Source organism: Oryctolagus cuniculus, chromosome 20 (genome assembly GCF_051225735.1).
Source record: "Oryctolagus cuniculus isolate XC-2025 breed Fujian yellow rabbit chromosome 20, ASM5122573v1, whole genome shotgun sequence".
Taxonomy (NCBI): domain Eukaryota; kingdom Metazoa; phylum Chordata; class Mammalia; order Lagomorpha; family Leporidae; genus Oryctolagus; species Oryctolagus cuniculus.
In genome coordinates, this window is record NC_142886.1 from 24,302,630 (window position 1) to 24,320,164 (window position 17,535).

General features: G+C 50.9%; 1 protein-coding gene and 2 pseudogenes across 3 annotated transcripts; 1 reads left to right on the forward strand and 2 right to left on the reverse strand.

Moving 5' to 3' along the window:
* Positions 1–5,303, forward strand: LOC100344005 (peroxisomal succinyl-coenzyme A thioesterase). Of its 3 annotated transcripts, none has more exons than XM_089322331.1 (3): positions 1–679; positions 3,238–3,440; positions 4,471–5,303. In XM_089322331.1, exons 1-3 carry the CDS (start codon positions 37–39, stop codon positions 5,074–5,076), a joined length of 1,452 nt encoding a protein of 483 aa, XP_089178457.1. In that variant the 5' UTR covers positions 1–36; the 3' UTR covers positions 5,077–5,303. The 3 variants fall into 3 exon arrangements, with proteins under 3 accessions (XP_089178457.1, XP_002719708.4, XP_089178458.1); XM_002719662.6 differs by having other exon boundaries at positions 526–1,124; XM_089322332.1 differs by lacking the exon at positions 3,238–3,440 and having other exon boundaries at positions 526–1,124; positions 4,471–4,650.
* Positions 5,304–7,621: 2,318 nt separating this feature from the next.
* Positions 7,622–8,691, reverse strand: LOC103351688 (peroxisomal succinyl-coenzyme A thioesterase pseudogene; annotated as a pseudogene).
* A 7,478-nt stretch (positions 8,692–16,169) lies between these two features.
* Positions 16,170–17,203, reverse strand: LOC149120107 (peroxisomal succinyl-coenzyme A thioesterase pseudogene; annotated as a pseudogene).
* Between the last annotated feature and the right edge of the window lie 332 nt (positions 17,204–17,535).

The following is a 17,535-nucleotide window of genomic DNA, read 5'->3' on the forward strand; positions in this document are numbered from 1 at the left end:
TTGGGTTGTTTGCCCCCGCGGCGGGCGGCTGATGAGATGACCAGTGTGTCCCCTCCCTCCGCCCTCTGGCCGGCTCTTTTGCCCTTCCACCGTGACACAGCAAGCAGGACCGCAGGCAAACGTGGACCCCCTCGCCCTGGGACTCAGCCTACAGAACCGCAGGAAAGACTTCTCTGTCCTTCCATCATCGCCCCGTCCCCGAATCCTGCCAGCGCAGCACACAATGGGCTGCGACGAAGGGCAACTTCAGGAAAAGGAATTGTTGAAGTCGCCGTGGAGCCCATGCAGGGGCTGGAGTTGGCTTTGCTGTCATTCACGTGCCCTATCCCCGCCAGCAGCGCTCCCAGCTTCCCCCTCCATGAAGTGAGTGGTGAGAGGCGGAGATGCCCTCCCGGACCGGTTCCGCGCCGCCCAGAACCTCCGCGCGCCCCGGCCCCGCCCCGGCCGCCCCAACAGCCTCGCTCCCGTTACCTCAGAAGCAGCCCGGGGCCTCTCACCTCAGGCGAGCCGCGCGCGGTGCCCTGGTTGGCAGCACCCGACGCCCTCGGGGGCCGCGTAGCTCCCGAGCGCTCCCGGCTCCAGACGCGGTCGCGACTCTCAGCGCGCTCGCCGCGACCTCCGAGGGGGACTCCGGCCGCCACCTCCAGCTTCCTCCCTCCACGTCGGGATGGCGGCGACGGTGAGCGTGGAGCCCGCGGGCCCCTGCTGCTGGGACGAGCCGGTGCGCATCGCCGTGCGCGGCCTGGCCCCCGAGCAGCCGGTCACGCTGCGCGCGTCCCTGCGCGACGAGAAGGGCGCGCTCTTCCGGGCCCACGCGCGCTACTGCGCCGACGCCGGCGGCCAGCTGGACCTGGCGCGCGCGCCCGCGCTGGGCGGCAGCTTCGCGGGGCTCGAGCCCATGGGGCTCCTCTGGGCCCTGCAGCCCGACAGGCCCTTCTGGCGTCTGACCAAGCGGGATGTGCAGACGCCGCTGGCCGTGGAGCTGGAGGTGCTGGACGGCCACGCCCCGGAGCCCGGGCAGCTCCTGGCCCGCGCGCTGCTGGAGCGCCGCTTCCTGCCGCCGGGGGTGCGGCGCCAGCCGGTGCGCGCGGGCCGGGTGCGCGCCACGCTCTTCCTGCCGCCAGGTGAGCAGGGACCGCTGACGATGCCGGGCTGTACAGGGATCGCGTTTGGTCAGCGCAGCAGGCAGTAACCGTGTCAGAGGCCGCCCAGCAGAAATGGAGGACTCGGAGGTGCTAGGTTTTGTGCTGTGCGTTTTACTCGCACTGTCTCTCTTCCTCTCTGCAATATTCCAATAACAGCAGCCCTGTTAGTCTGCTGATGAAAAAGCACATCCGACCTGCTCTTCATCCTGCCCCACAGATCTCTACAGACGGCAGTCAGCCCTTCTGGTCTTTGGGAGAAATTATGACCGTCACGGTGCCCATGGCCACCTCTCTAGAGTCCTGGGCACACGGGGCCTTTCTCCACTTCCTGTGTCCCCTCCACTGCAGATCACACTGAGACTCCCCCACCGGAAGCCATCTCTGGGTTTCTTCTTTGTTGTCTGTCCACGTAGGCATCCGAAGTATCAATACACAGAAACTCAAAGGTTGATGCAACACAACCTGGACCTTTGTTTTGGCTTCTTTTTGTTTGTTTTTTAAAAGATTTATTTGTTTGAAAGGCAGGGTGAAAGGGGCAGAGAGATGGATCGATCTTCCAACCTCAGGTTCACTCCCCAAATGTCTGCGGTGGCCAAGGCTGGGCCAGGCTGAAGCCAGGAGCTTCTTCCCAGTCTCCCAGCTGGGTGCAGGGTCCCAAGGACTTGGGCCATCTTCCACTGCTTCCCCAGGTGCATTAGCTGTTGTACCCGAATCGTCCGATTCCCACCAATTAAGGCCACCAGAGGCAAGGCTGATGCCTGCACAAGAGTTTTATTTCAAACTCGAGTCTGGTCTGACGTCCCCACCAGGCGCAGCTGGGCTGGATCAGTGGCCCCTACTGTAAGGTCGTTAGGGTTTCATACAGTTGAACAAACAAGTTCAGCTGTACAGCATCTGATAGGCTTATATTTTAAAGTTATACTTGTCATTTTATGACTGGCTAAAGTTTAGGGTCCGAGCTGCTAGGGTGTACGTGCCAAACCGCAGGGTTTCAGATGTTATCAATCACCTTAACTGTCTGAAAGATGCTGGAACTTTACGTATTTCCCTGCTATCTGTTAATTGGCTATTGCTAGGAGAGTTTATCGTAAGGGGAGTTGTATTTTCTTTTTTAGGAGCTTTTGGCTTAGGGTTCAGGGCCCGGTCAGGCCCGAGTTACAAGATGGAGGCCTAGTCTAAAATGGCTGCACCCTGTTCCAGGCCCAGGTCTCTCATTAGCAGGGAGCTGGATCCGATGTGGAGCAGGGGACTGATGCTGTGGCACAGTGCCTCCTGCAGCACAGGTAACCAAATGACTGCTGGTTCAAGTCCCAGCTGCTCCACTTCCAAACCAGCCCTGCTAATGTGCCTGGGAAACCAGTGGAAGATGGCCCGAGTCTCTGGGCACATGCCACCCACGTGGGAGTCCCCAAAGAAGCTCCTGGCTCCTGGCTTCAACCTAGCCCAGCTCCAGCCATTGGGGCCACTTGGGAGTGAACGAGCAGATGGAAGACCTCTCTGTCTCTCTCTCTCTGCATCTCCTCTCTCTCTTTGTAACTCTGACATTCATTAAATAATAAAATGTGTGTGTGTATATATATACATATATATACATATACATACACATACACATATTTTAAGTGGGGTAGCCAGGACTCAAACCGGCTCTCTTATGGGTTATTTCATAGGATGCCTGCACTGCGGGCAGTGTCTTAACCTGCAGGGCCTCAGTGCGCACCCACGTTCTGGCTTCTTAATCCCATGTCCAGTCTTCAGCAGAGCCCTCAAAACCAATACTGTCTAAAACGTGAAACCCCTTTCACCATATATTTGTTAAGAAGAGGCTTTGTTACTCTCCCTTACATCTAGGAGTCTTACAGCTTGCAGATCATTTGTCATAGAGTCGTATGGAAGCTCAAACCATCAGTGGGACGATGCTCTGTGTTGTAGAGGTTTCTCCCCTATAGAGTCGGTATCCCTTTTCAGAAGTGCCTCGGGGATCTGTTCTCTTTCCTCTCACAGGAACCCACTAAGTAAATTGGGAAGTTGTCTAAATGGAAAGCAGAATCCTCACCTTGTTAATGCCCTCCCTGTACAATACTCCCTCCTCTAGGATCTGGACCCTTCCCAGGGGTCATCGACATCTATGGTGTTGGAGGGGGCCTGGTGGAATACCGAGCTAGCCTGCTGGCTGGCCATGGCTTTGCCACAATGGCGCTAGCTTTTTATGGCTTTGAAGATCTCCCCAAGGAATATGGTGACATACACCTGGACTACTTTGAAGAAGCCCTGTGCTACATGATTGAACACCCTCAGGTTCTCCTCATGCCCTTTATGTAATCAACCTCTAGAACTAGCTTCCTGGACTCTGTCACTGGTGCCAGGTGCTGCTCTGTTTGATCACAGATTTCTGTGGGAGACTAATTTGGGCCTTAGGCGCCTCTTGTGTCCACTCTCTGTCAGAGCCACCTAATTAATCACGAATTCCACGTGAGAGTTTCTTACTAGTATTTAAATTCATTTTGTAATTCAAGTTGAGCTTCTCAGTATTTTTGCATGCTTGATATTTCATCTTTGATTTTCTGACATCAGAGTATGTCCTCCCTCCTATTTTGATCAACTTGCCTACCACCTAGAGAGACCAAGCATTACTTAATTGAACTCTGAAATCTTGCTTACCTTCTATGATCATTTGGCAATGTATTTATGGGGTCTGAGTTTGGATCCACATAGTTAGATACACAGCCACATTTTTTAGAAGATGTATTTATTTATTGGAAAGGCAGAGCGATGGGGCAAGTGGGAATACAGAGAGACAGAGAGAGATCTTCCATCTGCTAGTTCACACCCCAAATGGCTACAACAGTCAGGTTTGGGACAGGCAGAAGCTAGAAGCCAGGAGCCAGAATCCTGGTCTCCTGGTGGGTGGCGGAGGCTAAGTACTAAGTACATATGCTCCATTGCCTTCCCAGGTGCATTAACAGGGAGCTGGATTGGAAGCAGAACTTAACCTGTGGCATGACAATGGCAGACTCACAGCCTATTTAAGCCTTGGATGGGGCCTCCTTCAAAGAGATTCTGTACATGACAAACCTCATGCTTCAGCCCTCTCTAAAAAATGATTCTCTGGGTCATTTATGACCAGTTTCTAAATTTGCCAGTGAGATTCAAATTTGTTTTCACATATTCAGCCAGGTACTCCGAACAAAGAAAGAGACACCCTGTGGGCTGAGGTTGTAGGTAATTCACAGATTAAAGCCAGGAGCATCTCTACTTACATTTATAAAGATGGTTTTGTATCATCTAGATTCTCTACTCTTAACTCTTCTCACTTATTTTCTTCCAGGTAAAGGGTCCCAGCGTTGGACTTCTGGGCTTTTCTCTAGGAGCTGATATTTGTCTCTCAATGGCCTCTTTCTTGAAAAATATCTCAGCCACCGTTTCCATCAATGGATCTGGGTTCAGCGCAGACAGAACCATACACTACCAGCAGACTAGCATCTCACCATTGGGCCACGACCTGAGGAGGAGCAAGGTAGCTTTCTCAGGCCTCCTGGACATTGTGGATATCCAGAATGATGTTGTAGGATGGTGTGAGAACCCCAGCATGATCCCAGTAGAGAGGGCCCAGGGGCCCCTCCTCTTCATTGTTGGTCAGGATGACCATAACTGGAGGAGTGAGTTATATGCCCAAATAATTTCTGAGCGATTGCAGGCACGGGGAAAGGACAGCCCCCAGGTCATGTCTTACCCTGGCACTGGGCACTACATTGAGCCGCCCTACTTCCCAGTGTGCCTGGCTTCCCTGCACAAATTACCCAACAAACCGGTCCTCTGGGGTGGGGAACCCAGGGCTCATTCTCATGCCCAGGTAGATGCTTGGAAGCAAATTCTGGCCTTCTTTGGCAAACACCTGGGAGGTGCCCAGAAGAGACTTCCCCCTAAATTGTGATGCATTTGTCTGTTGTTGCCTTGAGAGATTCAAGGTCAGATTCTAGCATTCAATAGCCTTAGATGGATCACTTGTCAACTGGATGACATTAAATTCATGTCTGTAATAGTGTATTCTTTACTGAGTAAGATTTGTTTGCCATTACAATATTTTACCTGTACAATGTGCTTGTAGAAGATTCCAAGGTACACAACATGAAATAATAAAAAGGATCCCCACTGCTAAAATTGCTGGTTCTTCTGGGTTTTCTGAGCTCATGCTTTGACCCTTAGATGAGTGTTATTTTTTATTTACTTATTTATTTTAGAGTCAGCTCCCATCATCTGGCTCACTGCCAGTACTGAGTAGTGGCCAGTACTGAGCTGGGGCCAAAGCCAGGTAGCAGGAATCCACCAGATCTCCCACGTAGGCAGCAGGAACCCAGTTACTTGAGCCCTCACTGCTGCCTCCCAGAATCTGCATTTATCAGGAAGCTGCTCTCAGGAGCAGGCACTGCAATATGGGATGCAAGCATCTTGCCCACTGACCTAAGCTAAACTTCTGCCCCGTAGGTGATCTTTAATATCGGGTGACTTTCTCCAACTGTGAGCAGCCGATCTTGCTATTCAACTGCTGGTAGCAAGGAAGATTCTTCTTTTGGCCCCACATCTACAGAATGGTGTTGATGAAAGGACAGATACCTGACTTTCGCATTGTAGAGGTCAGAGAAGATTCGTTTGAGGAGTTAGGAGCAAGTGTCCTTAGAATATTTAAGTCTAACCTTTGTTCTGAGGGTGAGTCAATAGCATATGTTTTCCCTCTTCCTGGCACTAAGAATAGACCTTGGAAAATCATAGCAGGATAATCTTAGAGGACTCATTCATAATTTCCTTGATGTCAGGGACACACAGCAGTGTACAGGTATCTTACAAGAAAAGTCGCTTTTATACCAAAACTGGTATAAAGACATCAAGCCAGACATTCCCAGCAAAGCTCTAGGAAAACATAGAGTCCACGTCTCGAAAGAAGTGTGGCAAGATTCTAGAGCGGCATTGGAAGGAGACATGTTACAGTCATTTTAGGAAAGTAGAGTCAGCCTTCTGCCTGTGCATTCCCCCTTCAGTTCACATTCCTCTGACAGTAATATAAACCCGCTCTCCCTATAAGGCCTTCCAAAAGTCTCATTACTTTTCCACTACAGATGAGGCCGCTCAGAACAGTTCCTTGGGTGTAGCTCCCTATCGTCTTCTAAACCTGAACAACTCTGATTTAAAGAACCAGTGTTTATCCTCAGGGACACACGTCTATAATACGATGGTGTAATGAAGAGAATATAGTTCTTACAGCCATTCTAGTTCACAAACGGGAGCCACCACTATCCCTGCTCCTTAAAATATATATATATGTGTATGTATATGTATATATGCAATTTATTATTTATTTGAATGTTAGAGTTACATAGAGAGAGGAGATGCAGAGAGAGAGAGACAGAGAAGTCTTCCATCTGCTCGTTCACTCCCAAGTGGCCCCAATGGCTGGAGCTGGGCTAGGTGGAAGCCAGGAGCCAGGAGCTTCTTCGGGGACTCCCACGTGGGTGGCATGTGCCCAGAGACTCGGGCCATCTTCCACTGGTTTCCCAGGCACATTAGCAGGGCTGGTTTGGAAGTGGAGCAGCTGGGACTTGAACCAGCAGTCATTTGGTTACCTGTGCTGCAGGAGGCACTGTGCCACAGCATCAGTCCCCTGCTCCACATCGGATCCAGCTCCCTGCTAATGAGAGACCTGGGCCTGGAACAGGGTGCAGCCATTTTAGACTAGGCCTCCATCTTGTAACTCGGGCCTGACCGGGCCCTGAACCCTAAGCCAAAAGCTCCTAAAAAAGAAAATACAACTCCCCTTACGATAAACTCTCCTAGCAATAGCCAATTAACAGATAGCAGGGAAATACGTAAAGTTCCAGCATCTTTCAGACAGTTAAGGTGATTGATAACATCTGAAACCCTGCGGTTTGGCACGTACACCCTAGCAGCTCGGACCCTAAACTTTAGCCAGTCATAAAATGACAAGTATAACTTTAAAATATAAGCCTATCAGATGCTGTACAGCTGAACTTGTTTGTTCAACTGTATGAAACCCTAACGACCTTACAGTAGGGGCCACTGATCCAGCCCAGCTGCGCCTGGTGGGGACGTCAGACCAGACTCGAGTTTGAAATAAAACTCTTGTGCAGGCATCAGCCTTGCCTCTGGTGGCCTTAATTGGTGGGAATCGGACGATTCGGGTACAACAGCTAATGCACCTGGGGAAGCAGTGGAAGATGGCCCAAGTCCTTGGGACCCTGCACCCAGCTGGGAGACTGGGAAGAAGCTCCTGGCTTCAGCCTGGCCCAGCCTTGGCCACCGCAGACATTTGGGGAGTGAACCTGAGGTTGGAAGATCGATCCATCTCTCTGCCCCTTTCACCCTGCCTTTCAAACAAATAAATCTTTTAAAAAACAAACAAAAAGAAGCCAAAACAAAGGTCCAGGTTGTGTTGCATCAACCTTTGAGTTTCTGTGTATTGATACTTCGGATGCCTACGTGGACAGACAACAAAGAAGAAACCCAGAGATGGCTTCCGGTGGGGGAGTCTCAGTGTGATCTGCAGTGGAGGGGACACAGGAAGTGGAGAAAGGCCCCGTGTGCCCAGGACTCTAGAGAGGTGGCCATGGGCACCGTGACGGTCATAATTTCTCCCAAAGACCAGAAGGGCTGACTGCCGTCTGTAGAGATCTGTGGGGCAGGATGAAGAGCAGGTCGGATGTGCTTTTTCATCAGCAGACTAACAGGGCTGCTGTTATTGGAATATTGCAGAGAGGAAGAGAGACAGTGCGAGTAAAACGCACAGCACAAAACCTAGCACCTCCGAGTCCTCCATTTCTGCTGGGCGGCCTCTGACACGGTTACTGCCTGCTGCGCTGACCAAACGCGATCCCTGTACAGCCCGGCATCGTCAGCGGTCCCTGCTCACCTGGCGGCAGGAAGAGCGTGGCGCGCACCCGGCCCGCGCGCACCGGCTGGCGCCGCACCCCCGGCGGCAGGAAGCGGCGCTCCAGCAGCGCGCGGGCCAGGAGCTGCCCGGGCTCCGGGGCGTGGCCGTCCAGCACCTCCAGCTGCACGGCCAGCGGCGTCTGCACGTCCCGCTTGGTCAGACGCCAAAAGGGCCTGTCGGGCTGCAGGGCCCAGAGGAGCCCCATGGGCTCGAGCCCCGCGAAGCTGCCGCCCAGCGCGGGCGCGCGCGCCAGGTCCAGCTGGCCGCCGGCGTCGGCGCAGTAGCGCGCGTGGGCCCGGAAGAGCGCGCCCTTCTCGTCGCGCAGGGACGCGCGCAGCGTGACCGGCTGCTCGGGGGCCAGGCCGCGCACGGCGATGCGCACCGGCTCGTCCCAGCAGCAGGGGCCCGCGGGCTCCACGCTCACCGTCGCCGCCATCCCGACGTGGAGGGAGGAAGCTGGAGGTGGCGGCCGGAGTCCCCCTCGGAGGTCGCGGCGAGCGCGCTGAGAGTCGCGACCGCGTCTGGAGCTGGGAGCGCTCGGGAGCTACGCGGCCCCCGAGGGCGTCGGGTGCTGCCAACCCGGGCACCGCGCGCGGCTCGCCTGAGGTGAGAGGCCCCGGGCTGCTTCTGAGATAACGGGAGCGAGGCTGTTGGGGCGGCCGGGGCGGGGCCGGGGCGCGCGGAGGTTCTGGGCGGCGCGGAACCGGTCCGGGAGGGCATCTCCGCCTCTCACCACTCACTTCATGGAGGGGAAGCTGGGAGCGCTGCTGGCGGGGATAGGGCACGTGAATGACAGCAAAGCCAACTCCAGCCCCTGCATGGGCTCCACGGCGACTTCAACAATTCCTTTTCCTGAAGTTGACCTTCGTCGCAGCCCATTGTGTGCTGCGCTGGCAGGATTCGGGGACGGGGCGATGATGGAAGGACAGAGATGTCTTTCCTGCGGTTCTGTAGGCTGAGTCCCAGGGCGAGGGGGTCCACGTTTGCCTGCGGTCCTGCTTGCTGTGTCACGGAGGAAGGGCAAAAGAGCCGGCCAGAGGGCGGAGGGAGGGGACACACTGGTCATCTCATCAGCCGCCCGCCGCGGGGGCAAACAACCCAATCTCACCACTAGGGCACGAACACAGAGCCGCCTCTGAATGGTCCCACTTCTCCACTGTTGGAACTTTCTCCAAAGTTACTTGCGGAGTCACCTTCCAACACATGCATTTTGGGGGACCCTGTAGCAAACTTACTTACAAAAAGCCCACAGGCAGAGGTCAGTGAACTGTCACAAGCCCAGCATAGCAAATCCATGTAACCAAGCAGAGGGGTCCCTAAACATCAGTACCGGCCCCCCTGCTGCCACCCCAGTCCTGCTCCAGGCGTTTTTCTCTTTCCCGAAGGTACTCTATCCTGACTGCAGCACCTCTGGGTAGTTTCCCGTTGTACTTTGCGGGAATGAATCCTGCAACGCGTCTTCTCTAGTGCTTGTGTTCTTTCACTCCGGGTATCTGTGAGAATCATCTATATTGCTGGGTATGGTTATAGGCCATTCACCAGCACGGCTCAATCGTGTTCCATGTGTGATTGTAAAAGAGTTAGTCTGTTTTCCTGCATTCAGTGGTTCCCAGTTTGGAACTATTAGGAATAGTGTTATAGACATTAAAAAATCTTTTGTCTTTTTAAAAAAGATTTATTTTATTTATTTGAAAGAGTTACACAGAGAGAGGAGAGGCAGAGAGACAAAGGGGGGGAGAGTGTCTTCCGTTCGCTGGTTCACTCCCCAATTGACTGCAATGGCCAGAGCTGTGCCAATCTGAAGCCAGGAGCCAGGAGCTTCTTCCGGGTCTCCCACATGGGTGCAGGGGCCCAAGGACTTGGGCCATCTTCTATTGCTTTCCCAGGTCACAGCAGAGAGCTGGATCAGAAGAGAGCAGCCAGGACTAGAACCGGCGCCCATATGGGATGACAGCACTTCAGGCCAGGGCATTAACCCGCTGTGCCACAGCGTATGCCCCATCTTTTGTCTTTTGATGGACATAAACAGTATAGTGGAAACATGGGATTGGAACTGCTGTATCATAGAGAATGGGAATATTGAGTCTTAGTAGATTGTGGTAGATACTAAATGTCCAACTTTTGAATATGGCTTTGTAGGTATGTAGGCATAATGTATGATGTATATTTTCTCCATATACACACACATATGCTATATGCATATATGTATATATAAACAATATGTAGTGTTTTACTCATATATACAAACTATTACGCTTTATAAATGTCTCATCTTTTGCATACCAAGTTTACATGTGTACAAAACACCAGGAGTATTTTTCTTCTTCTTTTTTTTTAGATTTATTTTATTTATTTGAAAGAGAGTTACAGAGAGAGGTAGAGCGAGAGAGAGAGAGAGTCTTCCCTGTGCTGGTTCGCTCCCCAAATGACCACAATGGCCAGAGGTGAGCTGATCCAAAACCAGGAGCCAGGAGCTTCTTCAGGTTCTCCCTTGTGGGAGCAGGGGCCCAAGCACTTGGGCCATCTTCTACTGCTTTCCCAGGCCATAGCAGAGAGCTGGATTGGTAGTGGAGCAGCTGGGACTCGAACCGGCGCCCATATGGGATGCCGGCACTGCATGCTGTGGCATTCACCTGCTGTGCCACAGCGCTGGCCTTCAGGAGTATTTTGCAAATAGTACAGCGAGCAGAACTGCCTTCCCTCATTTTCCCTTTTCTGTGCTTTGCTGAGGTTTTAAGTTACCTCAAGATGTTTTCTGACAATCCCTAAGTCTATATATTTACAACTTGAATCCTTACCCAGGAAGACTTTTCACTTTATGACAGATTTATTTATTTATTTATTTATTTATTTGAGATAGGGATGCAAATCTCCCATTTACTGATTCATTCCCCAGCTGCACACAACGGCCAGGAGTAGGCCAGGCTGAAGCCAAGAGCTGGGAACTCAAACCAGTTCTGTGTGGATGGTAGGCATCCAGGTGCCTGAGCCATCACCTGCTGCTTCCCAGGTATGTTAGCAGGAAGCTGGAATCCAGATCAGAGCTGGAACTCAAGCACAGACGCTCTAATGAGGGATGCAGGTACCAAACACCTTCTTGACTACTGTGGCAGCCAAATGCCTACACCTGATTTTTCATGTTTTATAGAACATAGTTTCAGGTGTAACAAGCATGTACAGATCTTGTCATGTATGTGGTTTTTTTTTTCAAATTGTATTTATTTATTTAATTGGAAGGTAGGGTTACAGAGAGAGTGGGAGAGAGAGAAGTCTCCCATCCATTGCCAGGAGTCTGGGAGCTTTGTAGCATCATTCTGTCATACCCTGTTGGTCAAGGAAGTCACAGAATCCCACCAAAGCTCAAGGAAAACAGAGTCCGCTTCTTTTTTTTTTTTTTTTAAGATTTATTTATTTTTATTTGAAAGGCAGAATTGGAGAGAGGAGGAGATCTTCCTTCTGCTGGTTCACTGCTAAGTTATTTATACCACTACTCTACCATGAGCTTCCTATATTTTTTGAAATATTTATTTTATTTGAAAGCAGAGTTATTTATAGAGAGGGAGATGGAGCAATCTTCCATCTGCTGGTTCACTGCCTAAATGGCCATGACAGTCAGGGCTGAGCCAGGCCAAAGCCAGGAGTAGGAGCTCCATAGAGGTCTCCCATGTGAGTGCCGCGGCCCAAGGACTTGGGCCACCCTCTGCTGCTTTCCCAGGCACATTAGCAGGGAGCTGGAGCAGAAGAGGACTAGCCAGGACACGAACTGGTGCCCATATGGGATGCTGCAGGTGGAGGCTTAGCCCACTATGAAACAGCGCCGGCTCCAAGAATTTATTGTTTCAAAACAGGATTTATTTTACAGGCAGAGAAACAGAGATAGACACACACATACACAGGGACAGCTTCTGTCCACTGGTTCACTGCCCAAATGCTGGGCTAGGCCAAAGTCAGGAGCTGGGAACTCAATCCAGATCTCCCACATAGGTCAGGAACCCAGTCACTTGAGCCATCACTCCTGCTTCCCAGGTTCTGCATTAGCAGAAATCTGGAGTCAGGGGCCAGAGACAGGGGTTGAACCCAGTACTCGAATATGGAATTTGGGGGATTCCAACAAATAGGCTAAACACCTGCCCCAGCAAATTTTTTTTAATTAAAAATTAATCACAGGGCCTGCGCTGTAGCATAGCAGATAAAGCCTCTGCCTGCAGTGCTGGCATTCCATGTGGGCGCTGGTTTGAGATCAGGCCTATCCATTTCCAGTCCAGCTCTCGGCTATGACCTGGGAAAGCAGTGGAAGGTGTCCCAAGTTCTTGGGACCATGCATGCACATGGCAGACCTGGAAGAATCTCCTGGCTCCTGGCTTCAGATTAGCATAGCTCTGGCCATAATGGCCATCTGGGGAGTGAACCAGTGGATGGAAGACCTCTCTCTCTCTCCTTCTCCCTCTCTCCCTCTGCCTTTCATTCTTCTTTTTCAAAGATTGATTTATTTATCTGAAAGTCAGAGTTACACTAAGAGAGGAGAGGCAGACCATTCCTCTCTGTGTGGGATGCCAAACACCTACTCGCTAAACAAGTCAGCAAGGAAACAAAACACAATAATCATAAATTAAGTTTTTCTTTAAAAAAATTTATTTATTTGAAATGCACAGAACAAAACAGATCTTCCACTTCCTTGTTCTCCCTTCAAATTCCTGTAACAGCTAGGGCTGGGCTAGGCTGAAGTCAGGAGCCAGGAATTCATTCCTGATATCCCACGTTTGTGGTAGGGACCTGTCACTCAAGCCATCATCTGCTACCTCCCAGGGTGTGCAACAGCAGGACTGTAGGTGGAGGAGCTGGGACCCAAGCCAAGCATTCCAATATGGGATGCAGGTGTAACAACACAGATTTTATTGTGGACATTGATAACACGAATATTAAATTATTTTCATTTTTATCATTTTCTAAAATTTATTTAACAGGTAGCGTTATAGACAGTGAGAGAGAGAGAGAGAGAGAGAGACCGAGAGAAAGGTCTTCCTTCCATTGGTTCACTCCCCAAATGGCCACCACAGCCGGCGCTGCACCGATCTGAATCCAGGGGCTTCCTCCCAGTCTCCCTTGCGGGCGCAGGGGCCCAAGCACTTGGGCCATCCTCCACTGCCCTCCCGGGCCACAGCAGAGAGCTGGCCTGGAAGAGGAGCAACCGGAACTAGAACCCGCCGACAATAGGGGATGCCGGCATCACAAGGTGGAGGATTAACCAAGTGAGCCACGGCGCTGGCCCAATCATGTTTATCATTGTTAAAATCACTTACATATTTCATCTAAATAATCTCTTGAGTTTTTATAAAAACTAGATCATAAGGTCCATGTGTATAAACAACACAACAAAATATGTTTGCTAGGAGAATCTTTATTCATCCAAAGAGTAGTTATCAAAGGACTGAAACTTTGAAAATGTTTAGTAATTCATATCTAACTAGTAATCGCTTTGTAGCTAAGATGTTACTTCTATTTTCAAAGTAGAAACTCAAATCTGATATTAAAACAGCTTTGATATTTGCAGTCATTTCTGGGTACTTTAAAACCTCTAGATTACAAAGGACAACTCAAACAATGATCATGCTATGGAAATAGTTGTTTTACTACATTATTTGGGGATTAACAACAAGAAAAAAGTCTGTGCTTGTTTAGTAAGAACAGTGTTTCCTGTGGTTTTTTGAAGATTTTCAATCTGTGGTTGGTTTAAGCCACAGATTTGGAATCCACAGATAAGAAAGGGTAACTGTGATGCCTTTCTTTTACAGTAGGCAATTATTTCTCTATTATTCAGTCATTTAGCAAATAATGCTTTTTTAAAAAATCCTTTATTTAATTTGTTTGAAAGTCAGAGTTTGAGAGCGAGGAAGAGTGACAATGACAGTGAGGGGGAGAGAGAGAGAGAATGAGAGAATGAGAATCTTCCATCTGCTGGTTCACTCCCCGAATGGCCACAATGGCCAGGGCTGGCCCAAGCCAAAGCCAAGAGCTTCATCCAGGTTTCCCATGTGGGTGCAGGGTCCGCAAGCATTTGGGCCAGTTTCCACTGCCTTTCCAGGCCATTAGCAGGGAGCTGGATCAGAAGTGGAGCAGCTGGGACACACACTGGTGCCCATACGGATGCTGGCACTGCAGGTGGCATATTTACCTGCTACACCACAATCCTGGCCCCCCAGCACATAAGTATTGAACTCCAGTTGTGCAGCAGGCACTGATAATCAGTGCTCCCCTTCCTTTCTGAGCTGAAGCCTTGTTGGTGGCATGTTTGCAATAGTAAGAGGTGTGCTTTTATCACCTCTCATGTTTTCTGCACAATCACTCCCTCCCACACTGATGAGACATTAGATTTTTTAATGTTTGCGTTTAAGGGTATGAGAAGTTATTTCACAATAGTTTTTTTTTTTTTTCATTTGAGAGATAGACAGTGAGAGATCTCCTATCTGCTGCTTTTTTGCACCAAATGCCTGCAAAAGCCAGGGCTGGGCCGGGCCTAAGCCAGGAGCCAAGAACTCCATCCAGGTCTCCCACATGGGTGGTAGGAACCCAACTACTTTAGCCATCACTGATACCTCCCAGGGTCTGTATTGGCAGGAAGGTGGAATTGGGAGTTGGAGCCAGGAATCAAACCCAGGCCATCTGATACTGGATGCAGGCTTCCTAACCCAGTGTTTTAATTGCTAGGCTAAAGTCTTTCTCTGCAAAGTGTATTCTCTATGATCACTAAGTAGGAGTTGAGAGTCTCTTTATAGGTTTATTGAATTTTTTCCTTTTTAAAAATTGACCTTCTATCCTTTGCCCATTTTTCTAGAGTTATATGTCATTGACCTATATTTTTTAAAAAATATTCTGGTATGTATGTAAAAATGCATTCATTAAATAAAAAAATTAAAAAATAAAAAAATTCTGGATTCTGATAATTTTGTCTACTGCATCATAAACATCTTCTGTTGTATACATTTTACCTTTGTCTCACTGAGGTTTCTGTAATTCCTTTATAGATTTTGCTTTCTGGATCTACATAAGAAATCCTTCCTAAGATATGAATGACATTTTTTTTTCCAATAGTTTTGACTTTTTTTTTTTTTCACAAATAGGTCTTTAATCATCTGGAGTTCATTTTTGTTTAAGATGTGAGGTAGGGATCTAATTTTTTCCCTACATAAATGGCCAACAACCACCATTCCCCAACTATTTACACTACTTATATTTCATGCTTCCATATATTTGTAGGCATACACAAGGGTGCTTTAAAAAGTTTGTGAGAAAGAATAAAATAAAAGTTTATTTTGGGCCGGCGCTGTAGCTCAATAGGCTAATCCTCTGCCTGCGGTGCCGGCACCCCGAGTTCTAGTACCGGTTGGGGTGCCGGACCCTGTCCATGTTGATCCTCTTCCAGTCCAGCTCTCTGCTGTGGCCCGGGAAGGCAGTGGAGGATGGCCCAAGTGCTTAGGCCCTGCACCCGCATGGGAGACGAGGATGAAACACCTGGCTCCTGGCTTCAAATCGGCACATCGCTGGCCATGGTGACCATTTCGGGAGTGAACCAACGGAAGGAAGACCTCTCTCTCTGCCTCTCTCACTGTCTAACACTGTCTGTAAAATAAAATAAAAAAAATAGTATATCATCTGGAAGGAAATGAGGTTGCCCCTGAGGTCAAGTGGAAGGATTTCATACTGGAGAGAGACTTTTTATCATACACCCATTAGCACTGTTGGTTCTTTGCTTGTTATTTGTATCTGTTACACTATTTTAACATTGTTTACCAAAGAACTACTTCTCAATTTTACTTCGTTTCTTTCATGTTTCACAGTGATATTAGGGTCACTCAAACGGGTCACAGGAAAATTTCCCTCTTGCATATCAAATGAACCTGCTCATTCCTGGCCCTTAACCACACTGTTCCTGTGGGCACATACACAAGTCAAGGGGACAGGAACAGCTGGGCACTCATGGGAGAACAATTCTGAGTACACCATGCTTTCAAGCCCATTTTTCTAGACAGTGGTTTTCAGAGTCCGGCTGCTTCGGGATCGCCATGGAAGGGTGTTCACAACTCAGACTGCTGCTTGCAGATTCACAGTCCAGATGGATTAAATCGGATAGGGCCAGAAAGCTGCATCTCTAACGAGTTCCCTGCTCTTGCTACTGTGGGGCTGGTGCACGGTGGATGAGCAGCTGCTCTCCAGCCTAAATGTGCAGAGAAATCACTCAGGGCAGGAGGTCTTGTCAAACTCAGGGTCTGCTTCAGCGGGTTGGGGCGAGGCCTGATGTCTGCTTCCCTAACCAGCTTCCTACAGCGCTGTTGTCTCTCAGATGTATACATCAAGGAGCCACGGGGGAAAGAACAAGGGCCAAGGGGACGCCCTCTCAGGAAGACAGGTGCAGGTAGCACAGCAGACGGCTCACCTGGCGGCAGGAAGAGCGTGGCGCGCACCCGGCCCGCGCGCACCGGCTGGCGCCGCACCCCCGGCGGCAGGAAGCGGCGCTCCAGCAGCGCGCGGGCCAGGAGCTGCCCGGGCTCCGGGGCGTGGCCGTCCAGCACCTCCAGCTCCACGGCCAGCGGCGTCTGCACGTCCCGCTTGGTCAGACGCCAGAAGGGCCTGTCGGGCTGCAGGGCCCAGAGGAGCCCCATGGGCTCGAGCCCCGCGAAGCTGCCGCCCAGCGCGGGCGCGCGCGCCAGGTCCAGCTGGCCGCCGGCGTCGGCGCAGTAGCGCGCGTGGGCCCGGAAGAGCGCGCCCTTCTCGTCGCGCAGGGACGCGCGCAGCGTGACCGGCTGCTCGGGGGCCAGGCCGCGCACGGCGATGCGCACCGGCTCGTCCCAGCAGCAGGGGCCCGCGGGCTCCAAGCTCACCGACGCCGCCATTCTAATTTGGAGGAAAAGGGGAGACTACTTTTAGGAGTCCCGTCTGCCCCTGCAGCCCGCCTCCTATCGACGCAAAGGTGGGCAAAATCCCTCGCGGGCCTCTCATTGGCTGCCCGCTGCAGGCTGGGCCCGGCTCCAGACTTCGCGGGGCGCTCCAGCGCGCTCTGCTCAGAACCCGGCTGATAATAGGAGGCGAAGTCCAATGTGTAACAGTCGAGGTGAGGTGGAAAGGCCGCTGAAGCCACCAGACTGAAGGGAACACAGTTCCAGGAATTTGGATTGGGGACGAATTCTGCTTGAGAAGTACGCATCCCTCCTCAGGATGCCTGGGTAGGAGTCCCGGGCTTCTGCTTCCAGTTTCCTGCTAACCCAGACCCTGGGGTGCAGCAGGTGATCGCTGAAGTGCCTGAGTCCCTGCTGCCCACCTGAGGGACCTGGATGGAGTCCCGGGCTTCTGACTTAGCCTGGTGCGCACCTGCTGGTGCAGTCACTCCGGGAGTGAATCAGCGGATTTGGAAGATTGATCCTCCCTCTCTCTCCCTCTCTTCTTCCCCCTTGTTTT